The sequence below is a fragment of the Serinus canaria genome, chromosome 10 (genome assembly GCF_022539315.1).
Source record: "Serinus canaria isolate serCan28SL12 chromosome 10, serCan2020, whole genome shotgun sequence".
NCBI classification, from domain to species: domain Eukaryota; kingdom Metazoa; phylum Chordata; class Aves; order Passeriformes; family Fringillidae; genus Serinus; species Serinus canaria.
Genome location: NC_066324.1, coordinates 14,677,515 through 14,705,049, shown reverse-complemented (window position 1 = coordinate 14,705,049; position 27,535 = coordinate 14,677,515). Strand labels below are relative to the sequence as shown.

At 41.2% G+C, this 27,535-nt stretch overlaps 1 protein-coding gene across 4 annotated transcripts in view; it reads left to right on the top strand.

Moving 5' to 3' along the window:
• The window catches only part of THSD4 (thrombospondin type 1 domain containing 4), a 227,725-nt gene that overhangs the window by 26,142 nt on the left and 174,048 nt on the right, over positions 1-27,535 (top strand). For all 4 annotated transcript variants that reach the window (XM_050978373.1, XM_030228342.2, XM_030228340.2 and 1 more), the window contains exons 4-5: positions 9,852-10,267; positions 20,861-21,266. In XM_050978373.1, the coding sequence (XP_050834330.1) occupies positions 9,852-10,267; positions 20,861-21,266 (822 nt within the window). The remainder of the gene's footprint in view (positions 1-9,851; positions 10,268-20,860; positions 21,267-27,535) is intronic.

The window sequence follows — 27,535 nt, the reverse complement described above, 5'->3', positions numbered from 1 at the left end:
CCAATTTTCCAGAAGTCACTCGTGGGGTGGATTTTTGGCTAATCAAATGTTTCTGTGCTAAGAAAGTAAGCTGTAGTTATATTTATGCCTTATTCATTTTAGCAAAACTGGTAATGGAAATAGTAGCAAAGTCTGTCCAAGTGACATTTCTGACATGAATATTGCTTTGATTTTACATCTTGCTTCTGTTATGGCACTAAATAGGAAAGTTGAAGCAACAGAAATTGCTTTGAATTTATGCATATCTTTTTTTTTTTTTTCACTCACTTGTAGATGAGTGTTGGGGGATCCAGTATGGGTAAATGAAGTTGGTATAGAAGGCAATCTTATCCCCAAGGAGTTGCAGCTGGACCAATGACTAAAGATTAGAAGCAGGCCTGATCTTAACAGGCCACACCTGTAGCCAAATAGAACAAGTGGTATAAAAGAGTGGATTGGTGGGGTGAGCAGTCAGGTGACTGCTGCAAGGAGCAAGAGCAGTCAGTGCTTAGAGGAGGTAGGGAGCTCTGGGGATATGAACTCCTTGCACTATAGTGACATTAGGACTCATGCTATCTAAGACAACAGATGAGTATTGAGTTCAGTGTCTTAAGAAACTGATTTTTATTGCATGGAAGCAGTGTCAGGATTTATTTTTACAAGTTCTTTATTGGGGCAGTACAATACTGTTAAAGAATGTTGAGCTTCTTTGGGCTCAGTGTAATTTTTCTGCTGGCTCAAAATTAAAGAAGAAATAAATTTGATATTATCTCTGTCAGACACACAATATTTCTATGAAAAGCAACTATTTATCAAGTGAATGTGACTACTCCTCACAGAATTTTGAGATTAATGTGCTTTGTTTGCTTTGGTTTTTTTGGCTGTTTTTTCCCCTCTCTCTTGTGTTGGATTCAAATACCCTTGTGGAGGGGTTATCACTGCTAAGTCAAGAGAAACAAGGAACAGCATCCAGGATCAGAAACAAGAGCTGAGGGAAAAGACTGGAAGAGGGGGAAGGAAAAGGTGGCCAAGATCTCTCATCTGGTCATGGTGAGCAGTTTGAGCAGTTCAGCTACTTGCACACACTGTAAGAGAGGGCAATGTGAAGCATGAAGCAAGTCTCCTCTATCCTTCCTTGGAGGAAACTGGAGTAAGACAAAGTAGTTGATATCAAAGCCTGGCTTTTGGCCAGGCACCAGGACTAAAGCCTAACAGTTACAATGAGCACTCTGGGACCTCCACCACAGCTGGCCACCACCTTGCCTTTAAATTAGATCCAAAGCAGAGGTTGGGAGGGAGGCCTGTGCTCTTCCTTTTAGTCCAGGCAGGGTGAAGTTCTGCCCCATGGTTAGCAGTGACCCAAGTGTGTAACTTGTCACGATTTGCTGAGCTGGAACTCAGCTCTTGCTAACAGAACCACAGCAAAGGCACTGGGGTCTGCTGGCTGGGCTGTGCAACTGAACTGGATTGCACTGCAGAGGCTGAGTCACTGTGGATTTGCACAGCTGCTGTTCCTTTGCAGGTGACAGGTGTCACCCCTTCTTTTCTGGTGATGTTTTTGTTTACAGGATAACTGCTGTCCTTTATTATTGTATTTTCATCCACATCACTCAGGTGAAACACTTCCAGCTGCAAGGGAGTCCATATTTCTCTGGCAGTTTTTCACTGGTCAGTATATCTGCTTGCCTTTAACGGTACAGAAATACATCTGCTCCTTTCATAACCTCTGGTAAAATAGAGTCTTTCTAGCTAATGGTGTTGCCATTCTAATTGCAATAATCCTTAGCAAACAGGAGGTGTGATTTAGACCACGACGAGACTTTTCCTTTAAAATTAGCCTTTTAGTACAACAGAATACTTAGAACAAGAGCTGAAAGAGTTTTCTTACTATCCCTGTGTTGTTACTAATTCCCTGTCCTTGATGTTGTGGATTAATGTGGTTAGGAAATAAAATTCATCTTTGTTTGAGGAAAGGAGACAGGATAAGGATACATAATTTTATGTGAATATACTCTTTGAAAAATCAAGGCCAATATTTCTGTTGTTTTTAACCCGCTTTATCATGGACCTCTGAACTTTTATTTTTATCTTTAAATTAAAAAATACTGACTTCTTTAAGCTCAGAGCAGCAGTTCTGTGTTTTTCTGGAAGAAAATATGAAATTATCACAGTTCAAGTTAGATTCCAGTGCAGGTGAGCTCACAGAGTCATAGATAAGTTTCTCATCTTCTTTCAGAGCAGGTCTGCATACTAGTTCTGTCCAAGCTTTGGGTAAGAGTGGTGATAAAGATGAGAAGCTTTTTGGATTCACAGATGAATTCTTCTGTTAGGGAATGTTGCTTTCTATTTTATGACAGCTTGTCCTCTCTGCTTCTGGAGTGATGGGTGGATGACTCACCAAGAGATCTGGAGAGGTGTTACAGCATTTACAGAATAAATAAAATGTGTATTTCTCCCACATGTGTATCCCAAAGAATTTTTCTAAGTGTAGAAAGAAATGGAATGAAAACAACTTTGTCACAGCTGTAGATGGCTGATCTGGAAGAGGCCAAGGGTAGTATAAGCTTAGTGACCTAGGCCACAAATGGTGAGAGAATACTTTAAAAAAAAAATAAATCTAATTTGTGATAAAGTGAGGGCCTGATTGCTATCATCTTTACCTTACTGTAACTGAAAAGCAATCCTACCATGGGTTAGGAATGGTTGTGCAGAAGTGGTAGAAGTGAGGTCAGGACTGAGCTGTCTGTTAAAAAGCACATAATGGTCTCACAGAAGAGTGGAAAGAAACATCTTCCTTAAAACACTAATCTCCCAGGGTGCAATGGAGGTGGTCTTAGTGTGAAAATATTAGCCAAACTTGGGGAAAGCTTCAAGCTTTGTTGGCACAAAACCTACTCTGAACCTTTTTCAGAGCTGTTTACTTTCTAGGCTATTCAAATAATGTTAAGGTTTCTTCAGATGTGGTCAGAGTTGGTTGAAGGGGCAGTTAAGCTGTCCAGGCATTGTAACTCCCTTCAGTGATTTGTGAATACAAAGGTCTTCTATTTCCAGGCTTTTCAGCCCTTTAATCTTCACAGGCACAGATGTTCAGACAGAGATTTTATACAAAGAACGGAAACCCAAATCATTTAAGCTGGTAATATTTACACTTACCACGTTCTGTAAAATACAAATGGTTTACTACTTCTCTGATTAAAGGCTTCCAAAATGCACTGAAGGATTAAAATGGCTGAGCACATGAACCAGGCAGACATGTACACATTGTGTCATGATGTTTTGGTTGGCCTCTGCTCCGTTTTTCTGCTGGCCTTGAGAGAAGTTATCTGCAAGTTTTGTGGGGAGGGGGGGCTTGGTAAATTGTTTTTTATCAAACCACCAATGTCCCACGTTTCTTATAAGAGGGATAAAAAATACAGTTGTTTCAAATGAACATATGTAACATGGACTGTAAACATATATAACATGGACTTGCTGCTGGGAAATTGTCATAGCTATGTAGGCATGGACTTTATTGGAAATCAGCTGAGCTAATGCTGGAAGAATATTCTTTTAAGATGCTTAGACTGGTGACAGAATTAAAGGAGTTCCATAGATGTGTTTACAACACTGGCAGGGAAACACAATAATGTTACACTTGAACAGGTTCTAAAACAAAACTAACATTTCCTCAGCCCATTCAAAATCTGGCTCTGCCCTGAGCAGCAATTCAGGTCTCATTTCTGGGAGTCTGACTGGTTTTGTTTTTATACTCTTGAAATTTTAAGAGGGCGAAGTCCGGCTCTTACTGTGTGGCTTGATCATTGATCAATTACATTCACAACAGGTGAGTGTTCATGAAGAATGAACACTGTGAATGCTGTGTTCACCTCATCCCAAGTATGACCTGTGCATTTTAAAGGGTATCTGTACACTATTGTACTGGTGCTTTGAATCCTCAGTCAGTCTGAGCCTGGCTGTGGTAAAAACTGCATATCCTTTGTGACAGGCTGTGCCCTAGTGAAACATTTAATTAGTCAGAACTGTAAGGCAAAGGAAGTGCAACCCTGGAGTAATGGAATCAATAAGGAGTCATGTTTTGCAAGTGCCTTGATACTCCTTTTCTAACAATGGGGATAGTTTGGTGTCAGAGCATGGGTTATCATGTGTGGGGTAATGAGAAGGACCATGGAAGGCACAGTGAACCAACACCTAAAGCCTGAAGGGTTTTGGGGAATAATAACAGAATTTACAGGGGCTCTTTGCTCTGGGAAGCACAGGACAAAGAGGGGAGTAGCAGCTGAAAGTAAGACATGCTGGCTTCTGTTAATTCCACTTTGCATCCAGTATATGAATATGGGTTAACTCAGTGAATACCACTGGTAGCATTTTTCTGAGCAGGTGATAAAATGTTCTTCTGGATACAATTTCCTTGCCTTTAGGTGAAAGTAATACCATAAAGCTTTGAGAAATATATATTTATGCCTGATATATCCCTTTCAGATGTATATTTAGGAATATGATGTAGTTAACTTGTTCATGAGTCCATTTCCATTCTGGGCATTCACCCAGAAAAAAAAATTACTGGATAATATGTTAAAAATTAAATCAGTGGAATCTAATAACATTATTGTATCTAAACTGAAATGGTAAGAAATACCAGGAATGTCTAACTTGGTTCAGATATTTCCAGGTTTAAAGGTTGCCATTGTCTTGTATATATTTTCAGTTTTGAATTTGGATTGCTATAGCATGCTTAATATCTACAGAATACTTAGTAACACTGGCTAAATCTACAACAGCTTAATTATGTAGCTGGCTAAAAGGTATATACTGTCACTAAGCATTATAATCATTATTACTGTGAAATTCCATCATTAATTCATATTTGGAGTATGGTATGCAGCACTGCACACCCGTGCAAGAATGTAGGAGTGGAAAAGGTGCTGAGAATGAGGAATTCCTTACAAAAAGAAACTGAACAGATTAGGACTGCTGAATTTCAGAAACAGATCCTGGAACTGGATTGTGTTAGCAATTGCAAATCAGACATCTTAGTGTGGTGAAGGAGAATGCAGAATGATCATTCCTCATTTGTCACCAAGAAAAATCTGGGAGACAAAGGAAAATGGTCAGGCTGCATGTATGACCAGGGCAAAGAGAAGCACTTTTTCAATGTAAATGTACAATCTTTTGGAAGGCAATATTAAAAATATGCTAAAAATGTATTAATTGTGTTCATGGAGAATAAGTCCAGTAGTGTTATGAAAAACAATGGCAATATGGTGCTTGGCTGAAGGAGGCCCTTAAATTACTGATTAGCTGTAAGCAGAAGGTCCCTGGATATCTTGAAATATGTCCTGGTTTTTACACTGTTTCCTAAAGTTTTGCTTCTTCCAGTCAGTCAGAAACACAGTACTGAGTTAAATGGGCCTCTGATCTAAGCCTTCCCCCCCACTTTTCTGAGCAGTTAATTTGTACTTAAGCTATAGTTTAACAGGATGAAGTGTCCTACAATATTTAAAATTAGGGTTTGTCAGATCAGTACAGCATTGTCTGCCATTGTCTCCCTGCACAAGAAGTTACATTTTAAATAGTTGTGGCTTTCAGTTCAAGTGACGTTTCCTCTTCAGGGACATTCTTGCATAGTACAGTTTCAACAAATGCTGCTGAAATCCTGAGATGTGGATCTTATTTCTGAATTCTGACAGAAACAGTAATAGAAATTGGTATTGAATTTCTATACCTTGTGTATTCCTACTTTTGCAGAATTTTTGACTCGGGATCAGAGTGATTAGTGAATTACATGAATTCAAGATAGACTAGTTTTCTATTTAAAATGTCATCTATGTCAGCCTGCTGGTAGTATGTTCAATTCTATATGATTTTAGGAAAAAAAAAACCCAACAAACTATTTTTGAATAAAACCCATATGTAGTGCAGCTCCTGTGTACAAAAGTGACAAAATACAAGAAAACTGAGGAAGGAGAACAGAAAGGGATGCAGGGTACTGGTGAGTAAAGGAAGGGGGGACCCTAAAAGTACCCTTCTGAAAATCCAGCTTCAGTTCCATTTGCCACTCACTGGTCAAAAGGTGGCAGGTTGGAAGATATTTGGTGTGTAACAGTCATTATGAAGAAAATGTCTCATTTAAGGAATCTTTGATAGCAGATTACTAGGAATTGGTGCAGTTGTAAAAATTGCAGGCACTTGCACACCTGAAACTTGTCTTACTTTTCTTTACATTGTTTATTGTACAGCTGCATGTAGCGAACAGTATTGTGTCCACTTCCAAGCCTTGCCTTAAAATAACTGAAAAATGTGTAGGAGAGAAAGGGGGAAATTAAAGGGGAGAAAGAAATTGAGTTTGTAGAGCAAAATATTTGGTGGTGATTAACTTGCAGGAAATAAAAATCTTGGTGGTACACTAACAGTTAGAATGAGTCTAGGTCACCTAGAGAAGGAATCACTCATGAACTATGGGAAAGTAGATTAAATGGGGCAGATGATCTCTATCTATGTGATTCTTTTAAAGAATTTACTCTCATGACTTAATTTGGCAAGAAAAGTTCAGTTTGCATTTCACTTATTCCCCAGTGCAGGCTCAGAGTCTTCCTTTCAGAAAGTGTGCTTTTAATGGGTAGTTGTTAAACAAGAGAAGGAGGGACCTAATGTCAGAGATCTCTGAGTATGTGGTATGTCTGAGATGTTCTGAAATACTTCAGCTGAATCCTGTAATTTCAGCTGTAATTTCTTGGCTATATCACAGAGCTGTGGCAGAATTTCTTCTTGGCTACCAAGTTACCTGTAAATCACAGGATCAAAGGAGGGGAACTGGCCTGTGAGTGCTGTAATTCAGCTCCTCTGCCCTGGGGAAGGGTCAGTAACACCTCGTTTTCGTGGTTGAGCTTTAGGATTGGTCTCAGTGCTGCCGGGATCTCCTCAGGCAGTTTGTTCCCGGGCTTTGTTTGCCTTCTCTCTAAGTAGTTTTCCTCCTTTAATTGGGACCACCTTTGATTAAATTTAAATCTGAATGGTTATTCATGTGTTGTCTATAAACAAGAACAGTTTGCTGCAAATAGAAAAGTAACAGATCTTTGTATTTATTTATGTAAACTGTTTGAAGTGTCATTATTGTCCACTCTTTTTTTCCTTCCCTAAACTAAGCACTTCAGTTTCTTCAGTCTTTCATAGCAGAATTCACTGAGTAGATTATGCCATCAATCACATCATCTCCCCTGAAGATCCATCTGTAGCCCATATCTTACTCAAAGTAAGAAATCAGTAAAATAAAAGTTCATAACCTGATTTGTTACTGAAAATTCCCATCTCAAGATATTATCTTACAACTAAGCAGTACTGATGAATTTGTCTATCAGTATAAGACGTTATAATGTTACTTTTTTCTGAGTTTTATTTTTATGTTCTTAAGTAGCTGGATTAAACCTTCTTGTGCTGTGTCTACAACTCTTTCACTACGAAGATTAGGGGGTGTGAAATTACTTTACATTGCCTTCAGTCATATGAAGCATCATTTTATCTGAACCAATTCTTGCTGCAATGAAGTTTGGCAGCTGGAAGGTTCTGTCTGTAGGTTCTGTCTGCAGGCTGACACTTTTCACTATTCAGTTTCTATTTCTGCAAAATGGTACATTTCTTCTGTTAGAGAGAACTTGAATTGCTTGCAGGTTATAGATTTTAGTTGTTGCCTGCATGAGTGTCTTTGGCATTTAAAAAAACCAGGTGTACTGAACCATTGTAGAAATGATTAAGTAGCCCAAACAAGTGAAAGCTGGTCTGATAACAAAGGACTATTAGTTTTACAGTAAGAAAATTTTACTGCAGACTGAGTTCAGACCAGAAGAGTGTCTCTGTGTGTAGTCAGTACCATTTTATGTCTGAGGTAGAGCACATTAATGCATAGTGTAAGTATGGGCAGTGAATATTCACTGGAAAAATCACAAACTGAAGAATAGCTTGTTTAGCTGGTCAAAGTGTGAGCCAGTGGTTCTGTTATTGGATATGGAAGCAAATGTAGCAGCCAGGAGGACCTTGCTGCGTGTTCTAAGTTTGACATTATGTGGTATTAGGTTGTACAGGCTATTGGATTTTAAAGGCTGATGCCAAATGGGGCATGCACAGGAAAAAAGACATTAAATACAGAGACATCTGCTCCTGTTTTCAAATGACATGGGAGAAATGGGTAACATATCACACTAATGCAGATGCTTTTTATTAATCAGAAATTATAATTAAATGCAGTTTTTTCTGTGGTTGGTGATGAAAGTGTGAGAGCAACCTCAGAGGGGGGAAATGTTTCAGATTATGTAGACCACAACTGACTATTACCCAGCAGCAGCACAAACCCTGTGCTGGCTTGCTTGTTGTATTGTAATGCTGTGTTCAGGCCATGTCTGCAGAGCAGCCTGGCCTGTCTGCAGGCAGCTGATGAGTGTGTGCTCTCTGGCACACTGGGGCACAGCTCAGTCACCACAGCATGGTGCCTGTGATGAGACACCCAGCGTGCAGATGGTAACCTTGTGCTGCTATACAATCATGTTTGAGGCAAAGTTGTTAAGGGAAGTTATGGGTTTAGGTTCTCATGCTGTGAAGGGGGAGAAGTGACAGACAAGGCTGGCTTTCCAAAGCTCATTTTGAGGTAGCTGCACTAGAACAGGGCTGGAGGGGTATGGCAAACATGCTTGTGGACAGTGCCTTTCTTGTCTCCCAGCTGAATTGATGCATATGTGTGCTTCCTGGTATAGAGCTTGTTCAGAGTATTAAACTACTTCAAGGATGCTCATTTAAAAGAATGTTCTGCATATTAATAACTGTGAGAATCAGATATTGGGATCCTGGTTTAGAAACTTGTGACTCAACTAGTTGCTCAAGAGAAGCAAGAGGAAAAACTGCAAGTTTGAGTACTTTGCTAGTGCAAAACACTGAGAAATCCTGACTCTATCTAGCTCTAAGGTGAGTAAACCTTGGAGATGGGGATGGGTGATTGGAAAGGTAGGAGCACAGCCAGGAAGTTACAATCACAAGGTCAGGATGTTTAAAATATTTGGCTTGAGGGGTTAACTCTCTTTGTGGAGAGACTGCCCTTCCTAATCCTTCCTAGCTTCCTTCATGAGAAGGATTCTCTGCCTTTGGGGGTCTTTCTTTCACATGCCTTGTACTGCTGAATGGTGAGTATGGACTAAGTGGCACTGAACTCCAGACCAACAATTTATCCCATCTTTTATTGAGATTTCTCTGAATGTAGGATTGAGTGGGTCATTCTGAAGTGGTAATGTGGGGACTCTGGGGCAAGAGTGGTTAATATAAGAGTTCACTCCAGCAGGATTTTGGGTTGGTTGGAAATCAACCTGTCCTCTTACATCATTGCCTTTGTAAAAAGTTCCACATTAGATGGGAGTTCCTGAAATATTACTGCAACCACCAGCACTCTCCATTGTTGAAGCATCAGAGTGCAGCAGAGCAGTGAATGTCTGTTAACCCAATTTCATTACCAAAAATGACCTTATTTCCTGCTTTTGGTAATATTATAACACATTTCCAAGCTTTGCATCATGCAGTTTTTCCATTGCTGAGAACAAAGAAAATCTATTTCTATGCAGATAGTCTAGAGGAAAAACCAAAAAATAACCCAACCCAAAAAACCAAAAACCACTACAAAACTCTGAACAACCAACCCCAAACTTTCTGTCCCGGTGGCTGTAGGAGACCTCCTCCTATACTGGCAGTCCTTTGGCAGGCAGGGAATCGCACCAGTTACTTCCTACGCCGTTCCATTTCTCTCGTGATTGCGGATGAACGGCTGAACACCCAGGTGTTCGTGCTCCCCTCTTACTGCAGCGTGCATTCCGGTTCTAAGGCTGTCCTTGTGTCCGCAGGTTCCGCAGAGGATAGAGGAGCACGGCGATGGCGCCGAGGACGGCGGCGGAGTGCCGGGGCTGTGGGGCAGCTGGGGCCCCTGGTCCGCCTGCTCGCGGAGCTGCAGCGGCGGCGTCATGGAGCAGACGCGGCCCTGCCTGCCCGCCTATTACCGGGAGCGCGGCTACCGCCGCCCGGGCCGCCACTTCCCGGCCTCCGACCGCGCCCTGCCCCACCCGGGCGCCCACCACGAGGACTCGCTGTCCGCCTATCCCGGGCACGTCATCTCTGCCATCCGCACCTCCGTGCCGCTGCACCGCAACGAGGAGCAGCCGTGGGCCGCGCCAAGGAACAGCAGCGGCCAGGGCGGCCGGGCGGCGCTGAGGGGCAGCCGGCACTCGCAGGGCCCGCGGCACAGCGCCAGGCCCGACAGCAGGTACGGGCTGGCCGCGGCTTCCCCAGGCTATGGCAGGGCACCTGGGACTTGTCACCCTTACAGGGCAGTTGTTAGAGACTGAGAATGACTTCCGCCATGACTACTGCCTTCTGCCTTACTGCCTTCAAGGCCCTCCCTTGACTACTTACGTGATGTCCGAGGGCAGATGTAATTACTCAGATTATCTCACTTCCCTCTAAGATTAGTGCAGTGATTTATTGAGAGGTTTTTCCTTTTCCTCTGCTCTCTCATTTGACATTTCCATTAAATATCAGAACAAATAACTCTCCTCTAATTGTATTCTGAACTTCAGCAGCCAGTCTGATATTAACTGGTTAAAAAAAATTAACTTTTTTCATAAAGGATGGTCACCCATCTGTTGACTTTAGTTCTACCCAAGACTCTAGTTTTGTATTTCTATTTGTTGCCTTTTTGTTTTCTCTTTTTTCTTTTTTTCTTCCTACCTCCTCTTTTAGCAAAATTTCCTGGTTGTTTAATATAGAATATTTTAAACACTGTAAATGTTTTTATTAATTTCACAGTAGCAGTCTTTGAAGCTGGGGGAAGCTGTGATGTTACAAGTAATTCAAATTAATTTTCCCGCTTCTGGAGAATCACTTCTTTATCCACTTAGGTACCAGTCTATCATATTTTTTTACATATATGTGAAAGGAAAATAGATGTGTTTCCAGTCTGGAGACTGAGCAGAGCAGGTATGGAGATCCCCTGGGATGGAGCACTCCTTAAATGTCTGTTCTCTCTGTCTTTCTTCTGTATATGTATTCCAGCAGCTCTCTGGTTCTTCCCCTCTCAGCTCTTTTCTGGCAGATGCATGCAGAGAAGCTTTTTGGGGTAGCTGACAAAAACACCCAAACCAAACAAAACAGAAAACACCCCAGCTTCCCCCTGCAAACATAACCAAAGAAGCCTTCCTTCATATCATCTGCATCTTTGATTCCTAGTGAAGCAGTCAATTCCCTTTTAAAAGATATTTTGCTGTCTTTAACAGCATAAGAAGGAATATTACCTTGAGGCAGTATTCCAGCCTGGCTGGACTAAGACAGTAGGTCTCTGTTGCTGCTGATAAAGACATTCTCAACCCCTGCAAGAAACTCTGTCCATAGAAAAGAATACTTGAAAATAGAATTAACCTGTAAAGCTCCTGCCTGTCTCAATGCAGCAAGAGTTTCAGAAACTGGGACCAGCTGTTCAGATGTTGGTCTTCTCTGGTGTTGCCAGTTTCCTTTGTCACTGCTTTGTCTTTCTGTCAAACCCCTGCAAATGATAGCCCAGACCTTCTGAATATAAAGTCCTTGTAGCACTGATGGTCTCTGAGAGGCTCAGGGAGTGCCAGAGACAGGATTAGCAGTGTTAACATGAGTGCAATGAGGCAAAAGTCATATTTCCTTTTTTCTGTTTTCCTACTTAATAATTGGCTATAATGCACCTCTGTTCTGGGCTGTGCAGTGTGACAGCCCCGGGTTGTGGTGCATGGCTGGGTTGTTGCTGGTACTGGGAGCCTGGCCTTGAACTGTCAGCACAAAGCCATCCAAAGGCTCTTAGCTCTGGCCCTTGGCACCTCTGTCTCCCAGGGAATCCCAGCTGGCTCTGCACAGCCCCACTGCCCCTGCTGGGCTTCCATCCCCACGGGCTGTCCCTGCTGCCCTAGTGGCTTCTGCAGGCCAGCACAGACTGGAAGGGCTTGGAGCAGTCACTGCAGGATTGGCTGGAGCACGATCCTGACTGTGTGCAGAACTGAAGCTGTGTTACTGCCTAAGAGAGGCCTTGCCATATGAAATATTAAAATGCTCACTTTCCTGTATGATGGAGGTGTTTGCTTTTGAAAATTCTTGTGCTTTCCTAAGCCCAGTGCAAGCTTCTGTACCACAATTGATTTTTCCACCCCCACATGCTCTGCCCCTTGGCAAAAGACTGGATTCAAGGTCAGTGTTTTAATCTTACTTGCATAATAAGTTATTTCCATCTTGTGTTAGGAGGTCCCTGGTGGCTTTAAAGCCTGTTGTATTGCATAACTTTCAGATTCCTTGGTGGTGACTGTAAAAACAGAATGAGAACAAAAAATGTTATTTGAAAATGGAATCATATGAATGACAAACCTAATAGTTTTCCTTGATTTACAAAATCCAGAGTGAAAACTTTCTTTACAAAGGAGATTACTGTTCCTATCAGGTATATGGAAAATGGATTTCAAAATGTGAGTTACTCTGCACATGATTTTTATACTGTAGAACTGTTTAGTGTTCACTAGAAGGATGATATTGGAAATTCATGTCAGGCTGTTAAATAACACTTGTGTTTTCACAATTTGTACAGTCAGTGGAAACTTTCCGGGGTATTTCTATTTACTGTACTGGACTTTATATAAAAGCTGTAATTTTAGCTGACTTCCATAAAACAATAAGAGAGGAATGGACATCTGTGACTGAGATAAGCTCACATTGATAACATGGTAGAATGAAATTGGATGGCTTCCAAGGCAAAGATTTTCAACAGCAATAGCAGCCCTATACAGCAGCCCAGTGTGTTTGTATCATTTACCAGCAAGAGGAAGTGTTCTCTGCCTGCTTCCAAGCAGCTGACAAAGAACTGATTAGGGATTTTTTAGCAAAATCCAAAATAGAACTTGTATGTCTTAAAATTTGCTAAACCTTGTCTTTGAAGAGGGTATTCACATTTTCAGCTTTTGAAATTTACTTTAGTTCAGTATTAGAAACCAGGGCTGTGTGAGAAGTTCAGACTGAGTGAGGTTTGAGGTACATACAATTAGAAGCCTGGTTTAAAAAATTTCAGTGCTCCCCTGTTTAACTCAATGCAGTAATTAAAAATTACTGAAATTGAAATGTGTCAATTACAATCGCTGGTTGTCCACTGGCAGAGGCGGGAGCCCTCCCCAGTTTTGAAGAGCTGAGTTCCCTGTAGCACAGACTTGGTTTGTTATTTTCCACCTAGCTAAAGTGCATGAAGCACACACACACTAAGGACAAACAGGAAAGAGGAGATAGTGAAAAAAATATTAAAGCATTTAAACAGCTTTATTGAGAGGCACATATGGGAAAGTACTAAGGGCATGCAGAAAGATAAGATGCTTTAAGAGAGAAAACACATCTTGAAAGGAAATACTATTAATGGACTAGGTTTTAGTACTTCTTAAATGTTGCATTTCCAGTTCTCTGTTTTGGTGATGGAGAAGACAGAAGCACAATTCCTCACCAATGTGTTGAGTGTAGGATGTTTCCAGCTGCCGCTTTCACTTTTGCTTCAGGTAGGTTTTGGTGGCAGAGCAGCAAACCTCAGTGTCCTCTTGTGTGAGCATGATATGTGCTTTGTATCTGGGGTCATAGGAGCAGAAAGAAAAAAACTAGAATTATCACCAGAATAATGAAATAACTAAAGCATTCTTGCATAAATAGTACAAGTTAAAGAAGTCTGTTAATAAGGAAAGGGCTTCCCTAAAGCATTTCTTGTGTCTTTGGAAGAATAGTGAGAGGAAAAATTAGCACTGAGGAAATAATCCCAAAATCATTGACTTCTCATATGGCTGTAGCTCTGGGTCTTCATTCTGCTGCCCCCAGCTGATGTGCAAGTCTGCTGTGCTGCTCTGTACCCTGTATAGGGTGAGTCTGCGTTTCTGGGCCTTTCAGCAATTGAAATGAAGAGTGCATCATTTAATGTCATACCAGAATTTCCTTTCTGAAAGTATTTATTTTGCCCCCCCTCACAGATGCTCTGATCAGGCAAATGTATATCACTCTCTTGGCAGGTCTACAGTTAACTTTTCAAAGGACAATTCTGTTGTTATTTCCTTGACCAGTAGCCACAGTGTTGTGATGCAATTTCTGTGACCTGTTCTAGTCAGCTCTGGTTCCTAGAGGTGGAAAAACGTGTGATTGCTGGACTATTATTTTCTCAGGTTGTGAGGCTTTGTATTTATTGGCATGAGTGTTTGCTTTTCTTAGTATCTGGAATGAAACCCAACTCAAGTACTTGGCCACCCCTCCTTTCATTAGTCCTCTCATAGAATGCAAATGTGATGGATTTTACCCCAAGCCCACTGTGGTTCTAAAAGCTTATTGTGGGTTGGTATGTGTACAGAAGGAAGTGAGAGAGAGAAGGATTGGATCCCTTTGTAAGAATACATTTTCCAGAAAGATCTAAGAGCAGGAGTGGTAATCAAAGAATTCATGTTGGTAGCACTTGGGGGATTTAAAGCCATGTGAGGAAGGTGTTTATTTTCCTTCCAAATAAAATTCTGGACAGCATCTAGCAGCAATAATGGTGAAATGAGGTGTTTCTTCACAAGATGAGTAGATAGTTGGGATGGCTCAGGTTTACTTTTTGCTGTCACGCCTCTTGTCTGGGTATTAATCCCCATGACATGCTCTAGGTCTTATTACCAAATTAATATCAATTTTTATTATGCTACTGCAAGCATGCTTTGCGTGGGATAGCCAGAAATAACCCCCTCACACAGTACAATAATTGCAAACCACCTGGGCTCACTGAAGGGGAGGGGAAGTGAGAGCCCTGCTGCTGTTTAGTCAGGTACCACTGAATTATTGCCCCATCAGTGAGGGCTAGAAACAGCCAAACATCCCATAAGGAGCTAAGGCATCTCAGCAGACTTGTGAGGGTACTTGCATTAAATTTCTGCTAGTTTACCTGCCAACTGCATGGTTGCATTATTCAATCAAATCTTAAAGAAGAGGCTAAGAATTGCCTGGGATCAGAGGTATTATTGAAAAAGAGGATTGAAGTATTTGGGTTTGAATTTTGAAATCCTATCTTAGTGTTGAAAGTCACATGAATGAGGTTATACAGCATCTGCTGAGAGATCAGTAAAAGCAAATATACCAAGTTATTGTACTGGGCATATTGCAGCTATGCTGAGCTGGGGTATCAGTGCTGATCTTTGAGGATGAAAGATTTTATTTAAGATAGTCCACATCCCATTAATTAAACCTGTTCCCAAGAGACAGTTTCTTTAGCAGCCTTATTGTTTAATTTTACTGTCTCAGAAAATTGTAAATGTCTTTTCTCCCTAATATGATATAGAAATGAGAGTTTTTGTGGTGTAATGTGGTACAATCCATTCTTTTTCAGAAGAAACACTTTTTAGGCCTTGTTGGTTACTTTGTGAATTCTAGCAGTTGAACGTTTTAGGAGAAATATGTTCACAATGATTTTAATACTCTTATGTATGTGTGATACATGGGAAGCAGTGCATATCCACAAATCATGGTGTGCTTACCAAAGTTACCATGAATGTAAAAAAGGCAGTTAGTTCCCTTGCTTTAGTTCATGAAAATGCCAATAGTGAGATGCAATGACAGCCTGCCTGCAGTGTGATGGTCAAGGAAGCAACGTGTTGGAGTGTGGCACAGGTTGGTGCTCTGAAGGGAACAAGGTGCTGGAGAGTGGCACAGGTTGGTGTTCTGAGGGAGCAGTGTGCTGGAGAGTGGCACAGGTTGGTGTTCTGAGGGAGCAGTGTGCTGGAGAGTGGCACAGGTTGGTGTTCTGAGGGAGCAGTGTGCTGGAGAGTGGCACAGGTTGGTGTTCTGAAGCGAACAGTGTGCTGGAGAGTGGCACAGGTTGTTGTTCTGAAGGAGCAGTGTGCTGGAGAGTGGCACAGGTTGGTGTCCTGAAGGAGCAGTGTGCTGGAGAGTGGCACAGGTTGGTGCTCTGAAGGAGCAGTGTGCTGGAGAGTGGCACAGGTTGGTGTCCTGAAGGAGCAGTGTGCTGGAGAGTGGCACAGGTTGGTGCTCTGAAGGAGCAGTGTGCTGGAGAGTGGCACAGGTTGGTGTCCTGAAGGAGCAGTGTGCTGGAGAGTGGCACAGGTTGGTGCTCTGAAGGAGCAGTGTGCTGGAGAGTGGCACAGGTTGGTGCTCTGAAGGAGCAGTGTGTTGGAGTGTGGCACAGGTTGGTGTTCTGAAGGAGCAGTGTGCTGGAGAGTGGCACAGGTTGGTGCTCTGAAGGAGCAGTGTGCTGGAGTGTGGCACAGGTTGGTGTCCTGAAGGAGCAGTGTGCTGGAGAGTGGCACAGGTTGGTGCTCTGAAGGAGCAGTGTGCTGGAGTGTGGCACAGGTTGGTGTTCTGAAGGAGCAGTGTGCTGGAGAGTGGCACAGGTTGGTGCTCTGAAGGAGCAGTGTGCTGGAGAGTGGCACAGGTTGGTGCTCTGAAGGAGCAGTGTGTTGGAGTGTGGCACAGGTTGGTGTCCTGAAGGAGCAGTGTGCTGGAGAGTGACACAGGTTGGTGCTCTGAAGGAGCAGTGTGTTGGAGTGTGGCACAGGTTGGTGTTCTGAAGGAGCGGTGTGTTGGAGTGTGGCACAGGTTGGTGCTCTGAAGGAGCAGTGTGCTGGAGAGTGGCACAGGTTGGTGCTCTGAAGGAGCAGTGTGCTGGAGAGTGGCACAGGTTGGTGTCCTGAAGGAGCAGTGTGCTGGAGTGTGGCACAGGTCAGTGCCCTTTTGCCCTGCTTTGCAGTGTGTAATGCTCTCTCAGAAGACTGCCTGAGCTCTTGTGACCAAACATGTCACAGAGGTGTCTGCTCGCTGCTGTAAGGCCAGTTTCTAGATCAGTGAGCAGACAGGCATGCATTTTGTAAGATGAAACAGTCACAGGGCTCCCTTCTTTCATTCATGTTGGTGATTTTCTCCAGGTTGATTTGGAGCCGGTGCAGAGTGAGTACGTGGAATGCAGAGCAGCACAGGCTGTGGTGCAGTGGAAGTGGCAGTGCACGGTGGCTTTTGATAGGAATCAACCTGACTGTTGGCAGCTCTCCTTCTTGAGTAGATCAAAACATGTTCCCAAATCCAGTAGGTCAGTCATTTTTGTTAAAAATGATTCCTGTCAAAGAATCTGCTAAAACCCTGTGAGGCATAAACTCACTAACAGTTATGAACAGTATAAGACAGTTTATTTTGTGACTTAAGGGGGAAAAAATTTATGGTGGAATCTTTTTAATGTATACCTTGTTAACTGTGTGCCTAATAATATATAAAGCATGAAAGAAAATTAAAAGCAGTAGGAGGGCTGGAAAGTAAATGATTGACTTGGACAATTGTAGGTCAGTCACAGTTTTGAATTATGGAGGAAATGCCATGAATTAAAAGTGCATGTCTGAAATTATTTTAAGAACATTATCTAGTAATAAAAAAAGTAATAAAAAAGTACATTAAAAATATATGCCCATAGTGATCCTGTTAACAGAAACTTACAGAATTAGGACCAGGTTTTTTCCAATTTGACATTTTGTGTCTCCAAGGACTTTTCCATCTCCCTTTATTTTCTCAATTACATTTTAAAAATTTGAGTAAAATTTCAATAGCTTCATTGCTGACAGGAATAGCTAATAAGTCACTTTCAGTTCTTCAGAAAAAGAATCAAAGCAATTCTGTACTAAATACTTGAACTATGAGTAGATGGGTAGTGTCCTTTAAAACCTGTCAATTAATTGCAGCAATGTAGTGCTGCAAAACAGATAATTTGCTCTGATCTCAAGTATTAGGCTAAATATTGGCATACTTCTCCACAGAAATAGATTTAATTAAGTTAATGTATGTAATTGATTCAGTTATAGTCAATTTTTCTTACTAAAAAGCAGTTTTGTTAAAACCATGATGAGTAGAATGGCTTAAATTTAAGCAAAGAGCTTTGATCGGGATCTAAGGGGACTCAGCTCCTTCAGAAGTAATTCTCTAGCCAAAATCAAAGAACTGCAGTTTTGGAGCAGTTTTTGAAATGGAAATTAATGACAGCACCACCAAAGCACAAATCAGTATAGTTTAAAAGACTTTTGCAGTGATAAATAGTGTGGGCTGCTTTTTGGGAAATAAAGTATAAATTAAATTGGTAACCTGTCTTCTCTCTTTTCTTCCACTTTCATCTTGCACATGAAGTCTCTGTTTGTGCTGATAGATCAGTGTTAAGTTCAGCTTGAGTAGGTGCTAGCTCTGGGTTGTTGCTGTGCTGATAGGGCACAAGCACAGCCAGCAGCACTTCAGAGAATGGATTATAGGCAGCTGCTGAATTCCCAAGTGAGGAGAACCTGCAAGAACCTGGAAAAGGCTGGGCCCTGGGCACCCAGAAGTGCAGCTGGACCAGGCTTACTGAGGACAAGGGTTTTCTTAGCATGTTAGAGGACTTTAATATTTATTCCAGGGCAGGACACCTGGTAAAGGAAGCCTTGGAAGATTTTGAAAAAAAGCTTCAAACTTGACCAAACTCTACACAAAATTAAAAGAAAGGTCTAGGTGTTGTTTTTACTCTTATCTGAGAATCTGTGGTGAGATTCTGTTGTCTTTCATTACTGTGATTGTTGTGACTGGGAATACAGGGAGGAAAACCATCTCCCTCTGCTTGTGGATGATTTCTGCTAATAGACAAGAGAAAATCCAGGGGGAAAAAAAATCTGTAATTCCTATGCAGTTTTTTTTCTCCTTATCCCTGGTGAAACTGGTGGCTGAAGGTTGTTACCTTTCCAAAACATAGCATTATTTCTTCAGAAGCAGTGAAAGGTGATGAATTGAAAATGTGAGAAATCAGAAGCTTCTTTGGGTTCATTCTAAGGAAACTTTCCAGCAGTTGTACAACAAGTCTTCCCTGTTGTCATAAATGAGTGGTTTTGCTAATGTTCACCCTTGCAGTTTTTCATTTACAAAAGAAATACTTTGATGCTAGGAGATAAGATAAATGAAATGCTGAAAAGCTCATGGAAATACATTCTTTATTCTGTCTGACATCAGAAGAGAAAGGAAACAAGTTATGCTTCAGCTGGAAGTAAGCCAGAGAACCTTTGTTTAGAGGCACTGGGAGAAATGTAAAGAGAGAGGAAGTGATGGAAAGAGGGAAAAAATGAAAAAAGTATATTGGAGAAAGGCTGTGTAAAGAGCACTTAAGAGAAGATGTGGAGGCCCAGGAAATTTCCAATCTTACCTGTGTATTTTAAAGACACTGTATATCCTTAGTTCAAAGAGGGTTTCTATTCAATATAAATAACCAGCCCACCAGCTCTGAAAGTGCTTCAGTCTTGAAGACCACTTGAGGTTCAAAGCACTGTTCTGAGCATGAAGTCTGTGAGGCAGTGATAATGCACTGATTGGCCAAGGCACACGTTTGCTTATGGCTAAAATTAGAAAAAGCTATGACAACCAAATGCCTTTTTGACCCTTCAAATGTGCTAAGAGGGGCCAGTTTCTATTATTCACAGCTAACATCTTCTCAGCATGAGAGGAAATTGTTAAAGGTTAGAACAGTAAGAATGCTACTACATCATCATCATCATCGTGATGTTTGCTACAACCCTTACATTAATAGCACAAACCTGATTTTCTTACTTGTCTGGGCAAATGTAGCACTTGAAATAAAGAATATATTTAAGTTGGCTTAAGTTTAAAGGGGCCCATCATTTTTGTTATCAAAGTGTTAAAGAGATTTGTCTGAGCAATCAAAGAGGTGAATGTGTTTATGAGAATTATGCCCAAAGAAAGGAGATTGTCAAGTCTGCATTAAACAGCTGTTATACCTCTTCTTGAGATGAACACAGTAGATCAGAGATGTCTGCTGGCTGTAGGCTGACAGGAATTATTATGTAATGCTCTTCTACAAATATTTTTCTGTTAAGGAGTAATTTATCTTTAGATGGTAACTCCATTCTTTGTGGCATTTCCCCCCCCCTTTTTATCCTAGTTGACTGCAATTATTGTTGAATACTTGCTTTCCTCTTACTCTGTCTTGCTCTTCTTCAGTCTAGGGAGCAACAGAAAAACTAATTCTGTTAATCTCACTCTTGTTTAGGTCTGGCTAAGTAGGACAAGGCTTAGGGGTTCTCTTTCTTTCCTCTTCTGTATAGTTATGGGAAGCTTTTCTTTCCCTCTCTTTAATACCAAAATCCATTATACTGCTCTCTCTGCTGTAACTTCCAAAAGCTTCCCTCAACAATGACTGTCATGGTCACAGAGCAGATTAACAGGGATAAACAGTTCAAGAGTGCTGGTTGCTTATCTGCCAGGGCAAATCAGCACTCTGGTTCACACATCTTGAGCCAGGAAGATTGATTAAAAGCCCCACGTGGCCATCAGGCTGGAATGGGAGGTAAATGACTTTCAGGGTTCCCAGCTAGCAAGAGTCCTGGGAGAATATAAGACTTGGGAAGAAAACAAACCCAAATAAAAACAAACCCAAAGAAAGGTCCCTTTGATCTGGTGGCTGTCTGACATCTGTAGCACTTCTGTTTCTAGAAAATAAGTATGTCAATTTATAATCTCTGGTTTTCACTGGAGTTCAAGTCTGTTTTGCATATGTATTAAAAACATAAATGTATTTTATGTACAGAAAGAAAATTATTTTTCTTTAATGGTGTCTCCCTTCTTGAGCTGCAAATGTCACCCAGAATAGCTGTATTCACTCATTGCTCTGAACTGGAAGAAATGTTTTTTTGCCAACTTACTTGTTAGGCCTTCTGAGATACATCAAGCTAGACTTCATCTTGTTCATATTTATTGTAAGTCCTGTAAATACTTAACTGCTCCTTTGCTTATGGAGTCAGTAACTGTTTTCTCTCTCTTTCTCTGTTTTTAGAAGCAGAAACAGAAATCCTATTGGTCCAGGAAAGTATGGCTATGGGAAGGTGCCATACATTTTACCTTTACAAACTGACACTGGCCAGCAGCCTCAGAAGCTGCGGCGGCAGCGACAGTCGTCGAGGAGCCACCTGTACCACCAGAGCCCGAGCCTCGTGAGCCCCTACAGCCAGGCTGCTGCTGCTTCCCTGCAGCATGGCAACCTTTACCAAGAGCCAGGGGGGCCTCAGGCAGGACACCAAGTCCTGGGGCCCTCAGTTTATCAGTCCCCTTCGTTCCCTGTGTCTCAGAGCCTGTTCCACGGCGGTGACTCCGGCCCCCAGGCCCTGCAGGGCCAGCCCCAGAGGGCTGCAGCCATCGTGTGCATTGGTGCCTACAAGCAATACAAACTCTGCAATACAAACGTAAGTCTGCTTTTCCTCTGTTTCGTGTGTTGGACAGCTGTTGGTTTTCCCTACTATGCAAAATGTTCACCTAATCATCAAGCTGAAATTTTTTAAAAAATTAATTTAATGATTATTTTTGTGAACTTATTTTAGAGTGTCTTGGGGAATACTGAAAGTAGAGCTATAATATAATATTACATTTACCTAATACTGTACCTTCAAGGGCTTTAATCAGTCACTTCATCTACCAGTAAGTACAGTTCTAATTTGATGAAACCCAGGAGCATGAAGGAATTTGAGGTAAGTATAGTAATTGAGAGAGGGACAAACATGGGCTGAACAATGTCAGAGAATGCAATAATGGTGTTTTACTTCATGCTCTGATTTTGATTGGTAATAAATTCAGTCAATTTCCCCAAGTAAGGTTTGTTCTGCCCATGACAGTAATGGGTGTGTAATCTCTCCTGATCCTTATCTCAACCCATTAACCCTTTGTTATATTTTCCACTCCCTGTTCCCTTGGGTCAGGTAGTGATAGAGTGGTTTTAGTGGGTACCTGTCACACAGCCAGGGTGAAACCACCACAGTCACTGACAAGCCTAATGTTTTTCCGTGCAAGAAACTGAAAAATGGAGTTTGGATGGGCCATGTTATGAAGGCTGTCTGCTTCTCAGTCCCATAAGAGGAGGTTATCCCTTTGTGAGTGATAGTCATGTTCTAAACAGCTTTTAGAGACAGCTCCCAGTAGCCTGGACCACTCCAGTGCCTTTCCCTGGTGCTCTGTGCATTCTGTTTCAGATGATACTTTTACCAGCATTCAGTTCTACGTGCTTTGATTTTAACTTCCTGATTTATTGGAGTGAAAATCTGTTCTGTGTTAATTTTTAAATAAAACTTAATCTGTTATTATTTGGTTCAGAATGTTTTTCTGGGTGTAGCTCCATGCTCCGGGCAGTCTCCCATTGTATGTGGGAGGCAAGTGAGGTTTTGTTCTTTGTCCCCATGAGTGGTTTTCATCCTGCTAAAATTTCTAGTTTCTGCCTGTGCCCTTTTAGTATTTCCCAAAGTATGTCTTCCTAGTATGTTGTTCTTATTTATCCTGCTAGTCTTAGTGTTGCAAAGATGCAGAAGTCTGTATTTGGATATTAGAAGCAGAATATTCAGGAGAGGTCTGGATAAGTTGACGTGACAGGTCATATTTTTTTGGATGGGTGAATATCTGATTCTTCTGCCTCCTAGAAATGCTGATTTGGTTAGTGGAACCTGCATAGTGGAATATGTAACAGTGGAAAACAGGATCACAAAAACATAACCTAAACAAATCAGATGAGTTTCTTTTTGCTTCTTAGTTATGACTCTTGCTTTCTTTATGAATAAAGTCCATTGATTGAGACTGGAGCAGTTGATTGAAAAGACCTAATGTCAAGAAAGCTTTAGTGTATTTGTCTGGAATGGAAAACATGAACAGCTAATTTGAGCCTCTGAGAATAGTCTCTGGGACAAATTCCTCTTTCGAAAAACACTTTCTGTTTTTTGAAGGAAATGGGAAATGACCTTAGTGCATGGGCATTAATTTGGAAAGTTTTCTGAGCTAAATTTGCTCACTGTGTCCAAGCGATACACAAATGTCCCAGTCTTTATTTCATCCCTCACACATCAGTGCACAAAGTTGGACAGTATTCTGCCTGACTTAATGTGACAAAATTGTTTCCAGGAAAAGGTCTTTTAAGAGGGCAAGGGGTAAGAGATGAGGAAGTTATAAATGAGGTGGAAGAAAGAAGCAATCTGAGATTGCCGGGGTATGGAGAAGGAAGGTTTGTAGAAAGTGTTTGTTGAGAATGGCAAGTGGCTGGAGAGTAGAGGGCAGTGAGCTTGTGAATGGGACAGTGGTTGATGTGCAGGTCAGCATGGTGAGTGGTTTGGCCATTGGCAGATTTCTTTTGATAGAAGAGAACAGGAGTGAAAATATTTTCATGTTAGTTTTAGAATCTGTTGTTTAAACAGAATAATTCAACAGATGAAGAGAAAATGTAGATGAGCACGCTGCTGCTGCCTCTTTGCCGTTGTTGCTTGTATAAATACAATTATAAAGAAATCTGTAGTACAGGAGACTTAACAGCAAAGAGAAATTGTAGCTGAAGTAGCTTCTCTGAGGCATAGAACTCTACATAATGATATTCTTTATTTAGTAATGTTTCTGTTACCCTTGGAGAGGCTGTAATTGCTATTCAGGGTTATTTTGCTCCCCAGAATGTGGTAATTAATGTAATTATAAAAAAGAAGTTGCTAAGAACAGTTTTAGTTTAAGGCCAGGATGAGAACAAAACAAGGCTGATAGTGTTTCACTTTGTTTGCTTGTTCTTCCTGATTAAATGCTTCTGCACGCGGGCTTTAATTTAATTTATCAGCAGCGACATGTACCAGTGGTCTTGCCAGCAAGCACAGAACAGTATATTTTTATTTCTTTCTTTTCTTTGATTCTTCCTGGAGCATACCAAAACTGAAAATCTCATTTATTTGAAGTTTTCTGTTAACCCTTATCCTGGTGTTTGGCCACTCCCTCTACAGTTTCTCCTGAGGGCAACTAATTAATAACAAATTAAGTTAATCTGCCTTGGTCCATTAGGTCATTTCCTCATTATTGTACATTTATTGTTTTTTCATTGATAGCTGAACTCATTTCACATGACTGACAGGTTGATTCATTAAAGGTAAACTTGTGAGGTTTGGTTAAGGAGAGCCTCGGAAGTGCTTGTATTTGTTCAAGTGTTCCTGCAGGTCGTTAAACCTATTTTCTTATTATATGAGTGGCTTCCCCTGTTCAGCACCTTGCATACAAGCTCACCTCAGAACACACAGCTGCCTGTCACCCTCTTTGGCAGGAAACAGGCAGCAAACATCTCTCCTTACCTCACAAACAGCTCTTGCTGATCCAACTGAAACCATAAGCTACCTGCAATACAACAGGATTCTTCCAGTGTAGTCTCAATTCCTTCAGAAATAAGGAAGTGGTGAGTAAATCTCCCTTATTTGCCCCTGCATTCAAGGAGAAGGAATTATATGCACTTGTGGTTGAAGGAGAATTTGAATTCAACCTTCTTTGTGTGGTTTGTCACCAGAACAAAGGAAGCAACTCAATTGGAACATTTGTTACTGAGCACTTTCTGTAATTAATTGTCTCGAGCATTGCCAAGTCACTGGCTCTTCATGAGTGCCTGAACGTGTGAGAATATATTTGTAAACCAACTCCAGGCTGCAGGTCTCCTGGACAGTGTACACAGGGAGGCTTTCAGGCTTCTGGCTATTCCACACTACTTAAGGTAGTTTCATGACAGTGGGCACATGACTGATGCAGAAAATGGTGGCAAGAATCAACCCTTTATTAGTTCCCAGTACAACTTGTTATACCTTTTTTCTCACATGCATAATACCTGTGTGCCCTTTTACTCTTTTGTGGATGGTCAGTACACATCAGCATTCCAGGCTTCTCCTCCTTCAGTGCTGGTCACCTGTCTTACACAGCTGCACCCCATTAGGGATGAGGCTCTGCCACAGCCCCACTCCTGTTCTCCCACAATCTGTTCTCTCACAGTTTCTTCATGAAGAGTGATACTGAATAGTTGTAAGATCTGAATTTTCATTAGCTGTGACTTGAGGTGTGAGTTTTTGGCCAGATTGATATAGGACTTTAAAACAGTCAAGGTAAAATGTATGAAAGAGTAACTCCTGAGGGCTCAGTGAAATACTTATGAAGTTTTGCTGAGCATGTCCAGTTCCATTCCCAGTTGCTGGTTTGCCCACTGGTTCATGTGGATTACTGTCATGTCTCCAGTTAACACTGTGTTGTTTTTCTCAGTATTTGATGTGACTGGTGTTCAGCAAGAAGCCAGCTGTGTTGTGTTGTGAAGTGTCTAGATAGGATCAGAAGACAATTACTGCTTTTACTTTCTTGGCCTGCCTCTCCAGCTATGCCTGCTATTAATATGGTAGCACAGCTATGGAAAACCTGGCTTTTGGCTCTCAGTAAGAGTCCTCTGCTGGACTGTGGATCTGGATCTGTGCTCCTGCATGCAGAGCTTTTGAGAATGGCACCTGAGCAGGGAATGGGTAATATCTGAAAAGACAATTTTGGAAATGGAAAGAGGTTTTACAGTAGAGGAGATGAGGTGAGGTAAAAGACTCAGGATCAATCCTCAGCTCTATCAAGATGGGACAAATTAAAATATTTGATTTTCCAAAGAGTCTTATTGATGATAATGATGCTGAGTTACAACTGTGCCACTGAAAGGCTTTTTTTGGATGCAGAACCCTAATTAAATAGAATTACAATGTTCTGCAGGAATGTGTTGAGTCCATTAAACAGTGATGTGCTTTTCTGTCACCTAAGGATCTAGGTAGGCATTGGCAGGGTCCCCTGGCACCTGGGATCTTGGGCCATCCACCAGCTCACTGGTGTTCTGCCCAAGCAGTTTTGAAAATTTTCCACTCTATAGAAACTGAAACATTTCCAATACTTCAAGTTTTAGCTAAGGTAGAAATGGAAATATTTAATTTTGTATGGAACAGAAAATATAATTCCCAGACAAGTCTTTTCAGAATCGATATGGGGTGCTGCAAGTGTGCACTCTTTAATGTAGTTGGGATGCTCACACATTGAGGTGAAGACTAACAAAAGCCTATGTATTTCTTGGGTGAACTTTTTTTTTTAGTCTGAAAAGCCCCTTGTTATTCCCAAGGAGTTACTGTAGGGTTTATTTATTCTCCTTTTGAGATTTGTATAGAGTAGGTGTTTGACATAAGTGGCAAAGTGGGGTTAAGATGACATATCTTTTCCTGAGGAAATTTAAACTTGACTTTATGTGAGGAATTTTCCATGCAAACACTGTGGGATTGTGTGTAGGTTTGGTAGTCTGACATTCTCTGGGTGTATAGGAAACTTATTGAAAGCTTGCATTACTTGAGGCTGTACTGTCCTTCTTTTTGAATGTTTTGCTATTTGCAGCAGAGGTGTGTAAATATTAATTCAGAAAGATTTGTCACCAGTACAGGCTGAACTTACCAGAGGCTGGCACAGAGATATTGCTTGTAAAGGGTCTCATGTAGTTTGACCAGTTGTCATTTGTGTACAGAAGTCACAGAGAGACATCTTTGATGAAGCTCTTGGACCACAATTGTTCCCTCTGTATCTCTGCACTGTGGTTATGTGGCATCCCCTTCAACACCTGAGAACCCTGCATTAGAAAGTATTTTGCATGATGACATTCTTATTGGAGCTTAAATAATTATGGGGAACTGCTTGCCATAAGTCATCAGGAAAAGTATGTCAGGGTAACTTTTAAAGCTCTCTCCAAGGGTTTTATTGTGCAAGTGTCTTCTGTACTTGTGGTGGTAACACAGAGTAGACTGTTTTACATAAACTCATTATTACTAGGTTAATTACTTACTAATGTAGTAAAATGTTCATACTAAGTCCAAAATCACACAATTCTGAAAACCTTGATGTCTAGAGGCTTGTTGGTTTTAACTGAAAATTGAGTTACTCGGTTTGACCAATAAATCTAAGCCACTTTAAACATCTAGGAGTCCAGGAGTCATGCCCTGTTGTGACAAGAACTATAAAAGCACATACAAAAGGAAAGGTGCAGGTGAAAATTTGCTAATGTATACATGGTTATAGCCAGGTCCTGTGTTCTCCAGGTCAGGGAGGAGTGACCAGTGGGATCTGTAACTTTCTTACGGATGAGATCTTTGACTTTATTCAAGGGCAGTGAGATATAAATAAAATACAGTAGAGCTTAGGATAGAATAAACACCTTAAGGCCATAAACCAGAAATATTCCACTGGAAAACAAAGGTTGAGAGTATGTAGCGGTGATAAAAATCTACTAAATGTGTCAGTTAGCCAGTTCATACATTCAGTGTCATTGACATGTTTGGGGTTTAGCTTGAATACTCTGGAAGCCGAGTTTTCCAGGGACTCTGTCAACTTCCCAATATGTATTTTCTTGATTTTTTAATGCATAAGAGTACTTCAGAAGGTATGGTTAACAGTAGTAGTTCAGTGTTTTATGGTACTGCAGGAAGCATTGAGCTGCCTTTTTCTTCTGTGAGGTTTATTTTGAAGTTCTGAGCCTGTTGCATGGGTTGCATGATGTAGATGGACAAGTCTGCCTCAAGTGGAGTGAATTTGTCATTGAATAGCTGAAGATTCAGACTCTCATTTTTGTGTAATGGCAGCGTGACATAAAAATGTTAAAAATTCATCTAAGTGCCTCAAAATCAAAATA